Source organism: Carex rostrata, chromosome 7 (genome assembly GCF_964058835.1).
Source record: "Carex rostrata chromosome 7, lpCarRost1.2, whole genome shotgun sequence".
Taxonomy (NCBI): domain Eukaryota; kingdom Viridiplantae; phylum Streptophyta; class Magnoliopsida; order Poales; family Cyperaceae; genus Carex; species Carex rostrata.
Genome location: NC_135924.1, coordinates 10,524,761 through 10,540,220, shown reverse-complemented (window position 1 = coordinate 10,540,220; position 15,460 = coordinate 10,524,761). Strand labels below are relative to the sequence as shown.

Genomic DNA, 15,460 nt, shown 5'->3' with positions numbered 1-15,460 from the left:
TTGTTTGAAGCCAATATAATAGGTTTTGGTGTTAAGCTCACTAAACACCTTGGTAAGCTTAAGAACACCCTAGTTCTACTCTAATAATATGATAAAAAATTCCTATAAAAGAACACAAAAAGGAATTCATATCCCCCTCATGTTATCTGACTGAGTAGAATTGAATCGGACGGTCTGAAAATGAAATTTTTAACTTGGCATGCATCTCAAAGCACAAATAATATTGTCCCTTACTACCATCTCGATTACCCACTGGCTGAAATTAAATCTCACAAAAAGGGAATGCGTATCCTCTGCATTAACTAAAAAAAGAATATTTTGAGTTAATAAATCTCAACTGTTTGATTTTAAACAGAGCAAATTTGGCTCTTGCTTATAATATAGAGAGCACTTTAATATTAATGCATATATAGTTCACACGAATCTTAAAACGGATCAGATGATCGAGATTCAAACTCAAAAGATTTTCTTTTGAGTTAATACAGAGGATACGAATTCACAAAAAGGGTGGTGTTCCTCCGAGTATTTACCGTACTTTAGAATTTAGATATAACAAATACTTGTCTTTTAAATAAGAAGAGAAGCACGTGAACAATGAGCTTTCTAATCAGGATAAATGAGAGTGTGACTGTGTGACTGTGACGGTTAATGATACGGAGGATATGCGTGATGACAAGGCTAAAAGTTTTTAAATGGTTTATGATACGGAAGATATGAGTGATGATGACAAGGTTAAAAGTTTAAAAACTTAACCCTCTTTCACGTCATTTTAATACTTTTTAATAATTAAGCACTAGATAAAAAATAATGCTTTAATTTATACTTTTTAATAACCTGACTTGTAATTTTTATTTTCTAACATATAATTCTAATTACCAGTTATAATTCAAAAAATTTATTTTAATTTTAACTTTGTATTTAATTCGAATTTCAAATCAAATATTTAGAGGGGGGCAAAATAAAATTTCAGAGAGAGCAAAGTTGATCAGAACGTTCAAATTTTCACTAAAACTCGAAATCCAGGTGGACACCCCTTGGATATACGTGGTCATGCCCTCTTCCTATATATTTATATTTTATAATATTAATTTGTAATAATGTTTCTTGATTATAGGAACAGATTGCTCTGAATACTTGGAGGGTGTTAATGATACTTTTTTAATCTTTTACTTGATTCGTACCGTATTCGATAAGACGGGTATGTGTAAGATATTTTTTTTTTAGCTTATTGGGTATGGGTATCGATAAGAATTTTTTTTCGTTAGCTAAATGGGTAAGGGTACGGGTAAAGACTATTCCGTACCCTTTACCCTATAGGATAATTATATAAAATATTATAATATGATAATGTTTGAGCAATAATTAGTGAGTACTTTTGTTATTTAGCGTATTGTTTTTGTTGTAAGAAAAATATTAAATATATTATTTTTATTTGTATGCCTTGTTCTTTAATTAAATAATTAAATTTGTCGGAAGATATATTCTTGTTTTTTAATCCTCTTGTTTTATAAAAAAATACAATTTAGTTGAAATTGATTGCACATTTATTTTTATTTTTTTATTAGTAATGTCATTGCATATTTGCAAAATAAATGAGTTTTGATGTTTTATTTGTAAAATATAATAAAACTAATTATTATACTAGTATTATTCATTATTCACCTGCTACCCTTTCGTTACCCGATAATTTTAACGGGTAAAGATAGAGTAGGGTAAAGTCAATTATTAATGGGTACGGGCAGGATACCGATTTTTTTATTTATATCCAAAAATTAAATCAAATTACAAATAATAACTGAAGCACCGTTGAATTTCGAAAACTACCCAATCCGGTTATCCAATAACCGGATTTGGGATAAATGTCTAGTTATCCAATAACCGAACTCAAGAAATATAACCGGTTATTCACTAACCGGAAAGTTATGTTTTTGTTTGTTTTTTTTTTTTTTTAAAAAAAAAACCGGTTAATCACTAACCGGAAAGTAATTTTTTTTTTTTTAAACAGAAATTTCGAATTTTTTTTTATATTAAAATATTATAAATGTTGAATATATTTCTTTAAAAATAGATGAAATACAATATAATTTGATTTATTAGAAAGACTGCAACAAATAATCCGGATCAATATTTTTCAGGCCGGATTTTTCGCGGCTATAAGAAAAATTAATATATTTCTTTATGTGCTATTGGAAAAAAATAAAAATGCTCAGATTCTGAGTTATTGATCCCGGTTCAAAAGTCACTTCTAGGTAATCTAGAAAATATTGTGATCCATCTAGTAAATTTAATTAATAAAAAGTTGTTTCTATTTTGAGAATTCTTTTTTAAAAACAATTATTAAATAAATTAAAGTTTTTATTTATTTTTAAATAGAAACAACTTTTTATTAATTAAATGTACTAGATGGATCACAATATTTTTTAGATTACCTAGAAGTGACTTTTGAACCGGGATCAATAACTCAGAATCTGAGCATTTTTATTTTTTTCCAATAGCACATAAAGAAATATATTAATTTTTCTTACAGCAGCAAAAAATCCGGCCTGAAAAATATTGATCCGGGTTATTTGTTGCAGTCTTTCTAATAAATCAAATTATATTGTATTTCATCTATTTTTAAAGAAATATATTCAACATTTCTAATATTTTAATATAAAAAAAAAAATTCGAAATTTCTGTTTTAAAAAAAAAAAAAAACAAAAACATAACTTTCCGGTTAGTGAATAACCGGTTATATTTCTTGAGTTCGGTTATTGGATAACCGGACATTTATCCCAAATCCGGTTATCCAATAACCGGATTGGGTAGTTTTCGAAATTCAACGGTGCTTCGGTTATTATTTGTAATTTGATTTAATTTTTGGATATAAATAAAAAAATCGGGGCAGGATACGAGTAATGTTATTCTTAGTGAGTATGGATATGAAAATGGTTCCACCCTATTCATATCGTACCCATTGACACCCCTACTTGGAGCGATACAACGATGGTTACTTGATGACGTAAAATTGAGATGGCATTTGGGTTAAGCATATATATATATAAACATTTTTTTTAGAAATGTATTAAATTTATTGTTGGGAAGGAGATGTGGCATTTTTAAAAGAATGAAGGTCTACAAGTTAAATCACAGAGATTGAAATTTGAATAAGTTCAACTGTCCAAGCATTTCTTGAGTTCCTTTAGCATTCATAGAAAACCTGCGTCAATGCAAAAAGAAACATAATGACAGATTTATACAAAAAAAATATTATATTTGTAGAAATAAAACATAAGAGCATGGGGTTCTATTTATGGCAACGAAAAGAATGGCCTTAATACTTTCAGTCGTTTAGTTGTCTTTTGTCTGAATTTGAATAGACAACGGGCTTCCAATAATAAAAAAAACAAGAAGAAGAAAGAATGAATATAAGATGCAGAAAGTGGTCCTGAGGAGATGATAAGAACGGCTCTAAAATAGACCTGCGTTTTTTTTTTGTTTCCTTTTCAAAATAATAGCTCGTATTAACTCCGGCATCTAAATTTTTAATTATCTTTTATGGAAATTGAAGTTATAATTTTCTGTTCATTTATCATCTGTACTAAATTTATGATTCTCTTAATGTAGATAGTTAAGATCTAGTCCTATATGTAGGGGTGAACCCAGCATGTAACAGGGGGATCGCCGTCTTCTTTTGAATTTTGAGTTTTAGTGCTAATTTATCGGTACTGATCGACTTTATCTCTTCTAGAAATTTTTTTGCCCCCCCTGAATGTTTGATTTGTAATTCGGATTAAATTTAGTGTTAAAATCAAAATAAATTTTTTGAATTATAATTGGTAATTAGAATTATAAGTTAAAAGTGTCAGAAAGTACAAGTCAAAGTATTGAAAAATACAAGTCAAAATATTATTTTTATAGAGTACCCAATTAATTAACGGATTTAAGTTCAATTCAATATTTTTTTTATTCCCCTCTCTCTTACGAAAATTCTGAATCCGCCCATGTCAATCTGAAATCCCATTTCTCTTATCAGCTTCCACAGTGCCAGATGCCTCCACCTGAATAAAAAAAAAAAGTGTGTTTTTTAAAGGAACTTATTGAGTTATTGTTTGTGTCACACCATCTATTGCAATTTGCAAGTGTGGGCTGAGATCATCCCATCAGTACTCATTACAATATTTTTTTCTTTAGATAGTCGCGAACAGATTTGGGCTGTTTATTAGATTGCTTGGGCTTTAAATGAACAAAAATAAAAAATCTCGAAATTTGAATTTTGGGGGCCAGATGTAATCAGGGCCATGACAATTCACCTTATTCTAACTATTTTAGGCCCTGTTCGGCGCGCCGATGAAAATGGGTGTAGGCATAAAAAAAAGTGAAAATTTGAAATGTTTTTTACTGTTTACGTGGGAAAAAAAATTCAGTTGAACTGAATTTATTGAATTTTTTTTTCCCACAGGAACAGTAATGCGGCCGAATAAGGCCTTAATAAGATCAATGAAAGATTAGGTTATGCTCTTGCAAAATGTGCTCAACTATATATTCATCTATTTAGAGGGAATTGTTCTTTACATAGAAATATCTGAATATGGCATTTCAAAAATAGAATTTGAACACAGAGAACTAAACATCATATCTGAAAGTTATTTAATAAAATCTAATAATGCAAGATAATAAAATCATTCACTACTCGATTTCAAAAAGAAAACAACAACATGATAAATCTCATTTACAAACTAATTTTCATAATACATTAATAGTTATCGTACCCGATCTAAATCACAAGTAGTCGTAAATTGAAGATATAGAAAATTCCAATTATCTATATTTGACCACGGCAACATGCAAAATCAACAATTTAAGGGCCTATTCGGCTGCAAGACGGGAACGGAAATGGACCTGGGTTCGGATTCAATTTAAATGGCCAAAATATTGTGCGCGTGGAAAAAAAATATTCACTCTGAATTTTTTTTTTTTTTTCTCACAAATACAATGACAGCTGATGAGGCTCTAATAGACAATTCGGACACACAATCAATGGTAGTATGAAGGAGACTGAAGAGATCAGATTTTTTTTTTCTTCCGAATGCAATATTTCCTTCCCATTTTTCACCTTCTCGTTTTTTTTTTAAGAATTAAAACAAGTAGAGGGCATTGAGCACATGACAATATTTGATTAGAAGAAAATGGGGTTTGGAAATAAAAATGTGGGGGAAACTAAAGAGTCAATATTTTGATTAATAAATTTTACATGATAGTCCTTTAAAATTATCATATGAAATTATGAAAAGACATGTCATTAAATTAAATAGCAAGATCTTAATAAAAAATATTTTACTGTGGGGCATTAAAAAAACAAAGGATAAAATATTTTCACCAAGAGAACTAATACATACCAAAAATGAAATAAAGGAGGTTAACATATGCCAAAAAAAGGCCTATTAAATTCTAAGATGTATGATTAAGATTTCAAAATTCACCTCCATCACCCATCTAAATCCACCCATGTATGACCATACTCGGACTGTCCTCTGTTTTTTTCAACTTGTAAAACTGAATTATCATATGTTATCATTTCTATTCGGATTGTCCTCTGTTTCTTCTCAAAATTATCACTCAAACGTTACAGAGTTTAAATCTGTAACATCATATTAAATAAATAAAAAGTTCACTGAAGGAAACATCGTAACTAAAAATAACTCAAAATCATCTAATTGATTAAAAATTATTAGGCATTGACTGTGGCTGTCATCTCTCGCTCGACGGCTAGTTTAAGGAAGCTCCCTTCCTCGAGCACCATCTGCACTGGCATAAACCCCAATCCGTTCTCTATGGCAAGCATCAACTCACGAATCTCTGATTTATACTCTTCCAGATCTATCGATCCGTTTCCATCATGGTCGAAATGAGTAAACATGCCATGATACAACTGATCTAGCTCGTCAGTGCTTGGCACTGTACCGTCTGTGCCGAAGTGCGTCTCGATAATCCTGAGTTTCTTTAACTCGCTCGCCATCTCTGAGTACGAGAGGAGGCCGTCATGATTTGAATCAATGACCGCGAAACGCTCTTCTACAGTTTTGGTAAAGAAGTCGGAATCATTGATGAAATTTCTGATAGTGGAAGCATCTAAGATTTCAACGCTCATCTTGTGTTGATAGGGTTGCAAAGAGCTTTGTATATTATTGGGTTCTAATTGAGATGTTTTTTGGTTTTTGGATGACAGCTCTTTGGTTGTATTTATAATTTATAATATACACCGAGTCAGATGAAGCAAAAAGAAAAAAAACCGCGTCAGAAGCGTAGAATCTGCAGACAGATCGAATTTAAATTCGAGTCAGAAACCGGTGAGGAGGTCAATTTCTGTGGTCACTATGTGAAATGCCTCCGGGCCCACAGTCAAAAGTAGATTTCTTTGGTCACCGACTCGCTATTCAGGTTTTGCGCCACTTGGTTTGGTTCGAATGCCGGATACGAATCTGTTGCTATTCTTCTAAGAATAGCATTCTGTTCTTCATTTGTGTCTCTCTCTCTTTAAAAGAGAAGAAGAGAGGATAGAAAAGATATAGAGATAAAGAGGAGAGATAGAGAGAATAACAGAAAGAGTAGGAAATTTGAAGAGCAGATGATTTCATTTCTCGAATACGTAATCTCTCAATTTCTCTTTTGAGTTAATGGATCTCTTTGATTTTAAACGGAACCTAAGTGGTTCTTCAATATTAGTGTAGATCTAGTTTACATGAATTTTAATACAAATCTAATGGCTGAGATGCATTAACTCAAAAAAATTTCTTTTGAATTAATGCAGAGGATACAAATTCACTTCAACCTCGGTTGTTTAACTAGCTCACTAGTCAGATTTTGTACTTTCATAATACGGATCATATCTACACATGATATAGTAGCCAGCCTACGAACATGTTGGGCAAACAAAATAATTTGTATCCTCTGCATTAACTAAGAAGGCAATCTTTTGAGGTAATGAATATTGACTATCCGATCTGCTTTAAGATTCATGCAGACTAAATCTGCACTAATATTAAAGGCCCCCTATATCATAAGCAAGGATCAGACTGACTCCGTTTAAGATTAGACGATTAAAATTTATTAACTCAAAAGATTTATTTCTGAGTTAATGCAGAGGATATGCATTCCAAATAAAAAAGTACTGTAACCTCACTCTTCATTTAGTTATCGATCTAATTTCTAATAAAAAATTGGTGATTTAATTCTACTACTTTTAGAAAAAGAAAATTAAATGTATTTTTATATTTAGTTATAAAAATATAAATATGTTTATAAATTTTTCTGTTCGGAAAGAGAAGAGGCCGCTTTTGTTCAACTTCGCCAATATTAATGACAATTTGAAGGCAGACCGATAAATATTAGATCAAACTCGATCCTATGTCACGTTAGATTCAGCCAATCTTTATTAAAAATTGGATGAATGACTTTAAAAATTGTGTAAATCAAGTGCACTTAAATCTTAGATGCAAATTAAAGGGAACTGCAGATTTAATTTGATTCAATGCTCATCGATCTGAAAACCCTTGTGATTAGAGGTATCAGGTATATGACGATTTTAATGAGAAACGCGGTTCGAATCCCAACTGGAGAAATAAAGTAATTTTGACTTGTCACTTCAATGGTCAACGCTCAGAAAACTTTTGACTTGTAATAAAAGTCTGGAAGCCCACACGGAATTCTCCCATGGTATGAGCCACCTAAATGGGCTGGTCTTTTATTAACTGGGTCCAGATTCTGTTTCTTATTTTTAATTTTTAAATATAGGTCCATATTCTACCAGAAATTACTCTTTTATTTCTCTCGCTCAAGAAAAAAAGTGGATCCATATCCTTGTTTAAAAATTAAAAAAAATAAAATAAAACCGGGCTAACATGAACGCATGGTGGAATGGCAGTATGGCACACTCAAAACTATGTACGGAAAGATTACCGCATGAGCATGGAGGGAAATTTTTTTTTTTGAAAAGATAGAGAGAGAAACAGAAAGAATACAGGATTTGTAATATTGGTAAAAAAATCGGTACAAATGTTATCGATTTTAACAATCAAAACATTTAGAATAGATATAGATTTTATCGATCATAACAATCAAAACAGTTAGAATAGATATAAATATTACCTATCTAAACTTCATTTCAAACAAATCTGCTTTGACGTTGAGAAATAAAAACAATATGTTAGAAACAGTGAAATTTCTACCTATTCTAATTGTTTTGATTATTATGATAGGTAGAATTTGTATTTATCCTAAATTTTTTTATTGTTAGAATCGGTAGAATCTGTACCGATCTTTCTAACAATATTACAAATTATATACTCTTTCTGTTTCTCTCTACCTTTTTTTTCTTAATTTCTATGAAAAAAAATTCCAGCATGGAGGACACTAAGATTTACTTTCTATTTTTTTGGTAGGAGCCCACTGTGTATTAATCAAGGTACGTATTTAGTCTTGTGCACTACATGTCATGCCTTGTATCGATTTTTTTATTTTTTTTATTTAACGGTTAGACATTTACATTCAATTGTTTGTACTACATATCAGACATTTACATTATTGTAAGAGTAAATGCTAGCTATTATAAACGCTTCAACATACCTTAATTCAAATATATGTGTCCTCCATTTAAATTTGATTTAATTTAAAAATCATGCATTGAATAAATTTAAATATTTAACTTATAATATATGGGCGAATATAAATTTTAAGTTGGACCAAATTTGCATTTGATCTTATTAATATAAGGCACACCATATCCACAAATTAGTTCAACTTTTTTTTTTTTAACAATTTTTATCCGGACTGTCAAAATTATCAAGCATGTATGTGTACCGTCACGTCGACTACATCTCATTTTGAAGTGGCGGAGATATATAAAATGAATAGTAGTCAATTGATTTTTTCTTTTACTATAAAATTTTCATATAGTTAACATTTTTCTTGAGAGAATTGGTAATGCTACTAAGCTAAAATAAAATTAACAAAAAAAAAAGAAAAGAAAATTTGACTCTGCTTCAGTCAGAAACCATGGCCCCAAAAGAAAAGAACCACCGGAATCAAAATTAGATCCCAATTGGATCTGACTGCATATGGTCCGAGTGAGACTCTGAGCATTATGAAATATAATAATTATAACATATTCACGCGTGAATGCCTTGAATTAAATCGTTCAGGCTGTGACTGGATCGGTGTATATATACACAACCCAAGTAGCTCTAGCTCCAAACCAAAGAAATCAAACCAGTAAGTCCAGAACCCAATACATTATACATAAGATCTTTTTGCAATACTACCAACACAAGATGAGTGTTGAAATCTTAGATGCTTCCACCATCTGCAATTTCATTAATGATTCCGACTTCTTTACAAAATCTGTCGAAGAGCGTTTCACGGCCATTGATTCAAATCACGACGGCCTCCTTTCCTACACAGAGTTGGCGAGCGAGTTAAAGAAACTTAGGATGATCGAGACACACTTCGGCATAGACGATGCTGTGCTAAGCAGTGACGAGCTCGGGCAGCTATATGAGGGTTTGTTCGCTCAGTTTGACCATGATGGAAACGGGTTAGTGGATCTGGAAGAGTATAAATCGGAGATCCGTGAGTTAATGCTTGCCATAGCGAACGGATTGGGGTTTATGCCGGTGCAGATGGTGCTCGAAGAAGGGAGCTTCCTTAAGCTAGCCGTCAAGCGGGAGCTGACAACTATAGTCTATGTTTAATTAATTAATTGGATGATTTTAAATTCTTTTTCCGACACTTCTTTTTTATTTTTTTAGTAACAGTTTTAATGTTGTATACGTGATGACTTAGAGAAGAAATATATCTTGTTTTTACAAAAATTATTTATTTTAGAGTTTGATAACGAAAATTTAGTTGATGCTGATAATTCAGTCTTAAAAGTTCAAAAGCAAAGAAAAAACACAGTATGACTTATTAAGAATCTTTCAAATTTAAAATGACTCTCGTGATTTTTTTTTTCACTGTTGGTTGCGTAGCATACTTACCATTTTAAGCATGACATACGACAGCAATTTCCGCAAACATTTTAAATCAGATTGGTATGATTTAATAGAATTACTTCAGCGTAACATGCAAGGACGGATTTACTATATAACAGTGTTATAAATAGCGCGCTATAGTGTTTTTGGACCCTAAACGTTACGCTATGGTATCAAAACGTGCTATTTGAGCTACGGGCGCTATAGCGGTAATAGCGGTCCGCTATAGCGCATAGCGTGTAGCGCAAATAGCGCGCGTTGTGCAACATGAGCTTTTTTTTTTTTTCTTTTCAATTTATATGGGTTTTAAATAAATGCTCAGATTGGATTTTAACCGTGATATTTTTTTGCAATTGACGTATTAAGCTTTATAGTAAACTATTAATTATTAAATGAGAGATCCATCAAACAAAATCAAATAAGAAAGTTACAGCGCGCTATGCAACATGAACTATTTTTTTTTCTTTTCAATTTATATGAGTTTTAAATAAAAGTTCAGATTGGATTTTAATCGTGATTTTTTTTTTTGCAATCGACGTATTAAGCTTTATAGTAAACTATTAATTATTAAATGAGAGATCCATCAAACGAAATCAAATAAGGAAGTTACAGCGCGCTATGCAACATGAGCTTTTTTTTTTCTTTTCAATTTATATGGGCTTTAAATAAAGGCTCAGATTGAATATATTAAGATATTTCTTGAAGTAACAGAATGATACTTATTATATGGCAGTTTGAATATTTTGAATAGATTAAGATAATTAATTATGCCATGATGTCTAGGTTATTTTGAAATTTAAATAGAAAAAAAAGATAGATTATGTCATGATGTTGAATATATTTTGAATAGAAAAAGATCGATAGTTTATGATATTAGTATTACTATGGATATTTTGAGTCGCAATTTGGACTTTGTATTGGTTCAATATGAATATTATATATTTTTTAATCAATTTGATGTTATTTATTGTTCTATGAGACTTAGTTAATGTTGATATTTAGTACAAATATATGATATAATTTTATAAAAATAAAAAAATGCTATGTGGCATAGTTTTCGCTATAGCGACGCTATTTGCTGTAGTTTTTTTTTTTAAGCTTCCTGCTATGACACTATAAACGTTATTTAGAACCTTGGTATATAATAATGAGGTAAATTTATCATTATTATTTTTTTCAAAATTTAAAAAATCTGTATTGCAATCCTTTCAAGTAAAAATGCAAAAAAAAAAAAGAATTTACAATGTAATTAAAAAAAAAATTACTTATTTGTACACCACATTTATAAAATTAATAACTAAAATAAAAATTATAATTTACAATCTACAAAATATGTAGTGTGATTTTCATTGAAGGCTTTTTTTTTTTTTTTGTCTCCGCTCCTGATCATATGATACATTAGAGGTAAAACTAGAAACAGAGACATAATTGAAAAAGAAAATGAAGCAATGATCAGGAACAAAAACTAGTCAAATAACTGAACTTGAAGAGGCACAGACCTCACCAGGGACCACATAAATCTTCTTTGACTGTTTGTCCAAGTGACAAGAAAAATTAACCTACCTGCAGCTGTCGGTGAGAAAATATATGTTCTCATCTACAAATAAAAAACCGTTCCACTAGGTAGCCTCAGTCTCAGTACCATGTTTAGTGGGTGTCTTGGTCATGGTCCTCTACTTTAGTAATAGTACCTTCTATCATCGGTCAAAAACTGGGGAAATACCGAAATAAATTGGAAGCCGACTAAAAGCCTCAAGCGGTTGGCCGGTCCGGGGCCCAGCCCCAAAACGGTGCTTAGATCCAATTCGTAAAATGTCTCATTTGGATTCTCCCCCGTTTTAAGCTGATACTTATTTTAAAGCGGTTTCTCTATAATACAGATAGTTACCGAAATAATTTCTCTTCGATTGAGAATTATTCTATTCTAGGTACCGCATGAAATACCAACACGTCCTAAATAATTAAAACACACCGGTAACTGAGATGTCATAAGCTCTCCAGTAAATGAGTACTGGAGGGGAGATTCGATTAATTGTTTGACATAACACATAAGGTTACTTCATAAATTGAAATATAGTCAACACTGCCTAGAGCAGTTGAATAAGACATCCATTTTCCCACGGGAGAACATGGGTTTGAGTCATGTGAGTGTGTTGCGTGAGTGTTTAAGGACTTTAATAAAAAAAATTGAAATATATAAATTATTTCTACTTATCAAGAGAACAATTCAAATATTTTTGTCTTGTTCATACTTTTACTTTTAAATCTTTTTAATAACAAAAATTGTATAATTTATATATCAAAATTAAATTGTAAAATGTGATATTTATTATTTTTTTATATACAAATAAAAAATTATTATTTGTATTCTACTTTAATTTTATATGAATTAATAATTAAAAAATAGCTTTAAGAATTTATTAACATTAGTATATTTACAAACTCTTCATACTATTAAAAAAATTGAAATAACATATTTTTTATTTGTGCATATTAAAAAATAACATATATCATATGTGACAAGGACTACAAATGAATCGAATGAAATCGAACTTACCCTAGTTTGAGTTTGAGTTTGAATAAATTTTGAACCGAACTAATTTGATTTGTTTTAGAACGAACTAATTTCGAATCGAATTAATTGCGAACTACAAATTTTTCGAATCGAAGTTGATCGAATTACGAACTACAAATTTTTTTGGCAGCCGTAGTTATACCAGTAGTTTATGCATTACTTTTCTTTGGAAGTCAATCGGATTACGAACTACAAAATTCACACGGTTTCCTTTTGCCTTTTACGAATTCACACTGATGAATTATGGGCCAGCGCAAGATTCTCTTACCTTTTACATTGCTGGATTGATTAAAGTCACGGCATGGACGTAGTCAAATGGAACATATTTCATTGTTAATTTGTTACGCTACTGAAATATTTTTCTATTATAAGTTACTATTATATTAATAATTTTGAACTCTGATATAAGTTTGGTTTCTACATTATTAAAGATTGATGGTTGAATTCATTAGTTGCATTATTTGAGATTCGAACCTAAATAGTTTGCGAATCAATTTCGAACGAATTATATTCAGTTTGTGTTTGATTTGAATAAGATTCGAACCAAATTGGTTTCATTTGTTTCATAATGAACTAATTTTGAATCAAATTAATTGCGAACTTTTTTCCAATCGAACTCAAATCGAATCACGAGCTACGAACATTTTGTGCATATAATTTTATTTTAATATTTAAATTTTAAGTTTCTGTAATTTTAAAAATAAAAGTATGATAAAAATAAAAAAATAAAAAGTCAGAGCATCTAAAACCTCTTCATTGATCAAAATTGGCCGAAATTATTTTTGCTTTATTAAATCATAAATAATTAACGGAGGCATTTTATGAATACGAAACCAACAAGCACATCATGTATTCATATACTGTTGTAAAAAAAAAATTGCCGACATACTCCTGCGGTCCTGCCACCCAGGACAGAAGCTATCTTCTTCTCACCTCAAAAAAAAAAAAAAAGCTTTCTTCTTTTTATTTTAAATTCTCTTCCGAGTTTTTTTTACTCCTTTGAATCATTTTTTTCTAAAAAGAAGAACCGACTCGTCTTTGACCCTTTGGTGGTGGAGGGATGCTTCTCCACATTTCTACTCGGACTGTCCTCTGTTTTTTTCAACTTGTAAAACTGAATTATCATATGTTATCATTTCTATTCGGATTGTCCTCTGTTTCTTCTCAAAATTATCACTCAAAACGTTACAAAATTTAAATCTGTATTATTAAACGGAATGACTTGTATATAACTATATATGTATAATAGCAAAACTATAACATCATATTAAATAAAAAAAGGTCACTGAAGGAAACATAGTAACTAAAAAGAACTCAAAATCATCTAATTGATTAAAAATTATTAGGCATTGACTGTGGCTGTCATCTCTCGCTCGACGGCTAATTTAAGGAAGCTCCCTTCCTCGAGCACCATCTGCACCGGCATAAACCCCACTCCGTTCGCTATGGCAAGCATCAACTCACGAATCTCTGATTTATACTCTTCCAGATCTATCGATCCGTTTCCATCATGGTCGAAACGAGTAAACATGCCTTGATACAACTGATCTAGCTCGTCAGTGCTTGGCACTGTACCGTCTGTGCCGAAGTGCGTCTCGATAACCCTGAGTTTCTTTAACTCGCTCGCCATCTCTGAGTACGAGAGGAGGCCGTCATGATTTGAATCGATGACCGCGAAACGTTCTTCTACAGTTTTGGCAAAGAAGTCGGAATCATTGATGAAATTTCTGATAGTGGAAGCATCTAAGATTTCAACGCTCATCTTGTGTTGATAGGGTTGCACTGAGCTTTGTATATTATTGGGTTCTAATTGAGATGTTACTGTGTGATGTTTTTTGGTTTTTGGATGACACCTCTTCGGTTGTATTTATAATATATAATATATACCGAGTCAGATGAAGCAAAAAAAAAGGAAACCGAGTCAGAAGCCTAGAATCTGCTAGACAGATCGAATTTAAAATTGCCAGTTTATTTTCTGACCGGTGAGGAGGTCAATTTCTGTGGTCACCACAGTCAAAAGTAGATTTCTTTGATCACCTATTCGCTATTCAGGTTTTGCGCCACTTGGTTCGAATGCAGGATACGAATCTGCTGCTGTTCTTTTACGAATAGGAATTTTCTCCTATTTATTTGTGTCTCTATCTCTCTCTTTGAAAGAGGAGAAGAGAGAGAATAAAAAACGTAGAGAGATAAAGAAAAGAGAGAGAGAATAGCAAAAAGAGTAGAAATTCAAAGAGCAGAGGATTTCATTCATCGAATGCGTATTCTCTGCATTTTCCTTTTGAGTCAATGAATCTCTTTGATTTTAAATGGAGCCGATTTGGTTTCTGCCTGTAATATAAGAGGTTCTAATATATTAGTGTAGATTTAGTTTATACGAATTTTAATACAAATATGATTGAGGTGTATTAACTCAAAAAATTCTCTTTTGTATTAATAGAGAGAATACGAATTCACTTCAACCTCGGTTGTTTAACTAGCTCACTAGTCAAATTTTATACTTATTTAGAAAAAAAAATCTTAAAATATAAAATTTGATCTTATTGTCTTAAGTGTACTTTCATACAGATATTTAAAATAAAAATATACATTCATAATACGAATTATATCTACGCATGATATAGTAGCCAGCCTACGCACATGTTAGGCAAATAAAAATGGTACTGTAACCTCACTCTACATAGTTGTCTCTGTTAATACAACCTCAATTGTATCGGATAACAAGGAGCGGAGACCAAAAAATAATAATAAAGAAAACTTTTTTACATACTTTACAGAAAAAATTACAATACAAATTAGTCAAAATTTTGAAAAAACATTATACAGTAAATTCAATAAACAATCTTTAATCTGGTGACAACAAATAACACTCCGTGTG

General features: G+C 31.1%; 3 protein-coding genes across 3 annotated transcripts; 1 reads left to right on the top strand and 2 right to left on the bottom strand.

Moving 5' to 3' along the window:
• Positions 1 to 5,710: 5,710 nt before the first annotated feature.
• LOC144557134 (uncharacterized) lies at positions 5,711 to 6,130 on the bottom strand. The gene has a single exon (XM_078305664.1). The coding sequence runs from the start codon at positions 6,128 to 6,130 to the stop codon at positions 5,711 to 5,713; it is 420 nt and encodes a 139-aa protein (XP_078161790.1).
• A 3,178-nt stretch (positions 6,131 to 9,308) lies between these two features.
• Positions 9,309 to 9,728, top strand: LOC144557133 (uncharacterized). The gene has a single exon (XM_078305663.1). The coding sequence runs from the start codon at positions 9,309 to 9,311 to the stop codon at positions 9,726 to 9,728; it is 420 nt and encodes a 139-aa protein (XP_078161789.1).
• Positions 9,729 to 13,924: 4,196 nt separating this feature from the next.
• LOC144557132 (uncharacterized) lies at positions 13,925 to 14,344 on the bottom strand. The gene has a single exon (XM_078305662.1). The coding sequence runs from the start codon at positions 14,342 to 14,344 to the stop codon at positions 13,925 to 13,927; it is 420 nt and encodes a 139-aa protein (XP_078161788.1).
• Positions 14,345 to 15,460: the final 1,116 nt, after the last annotated feature.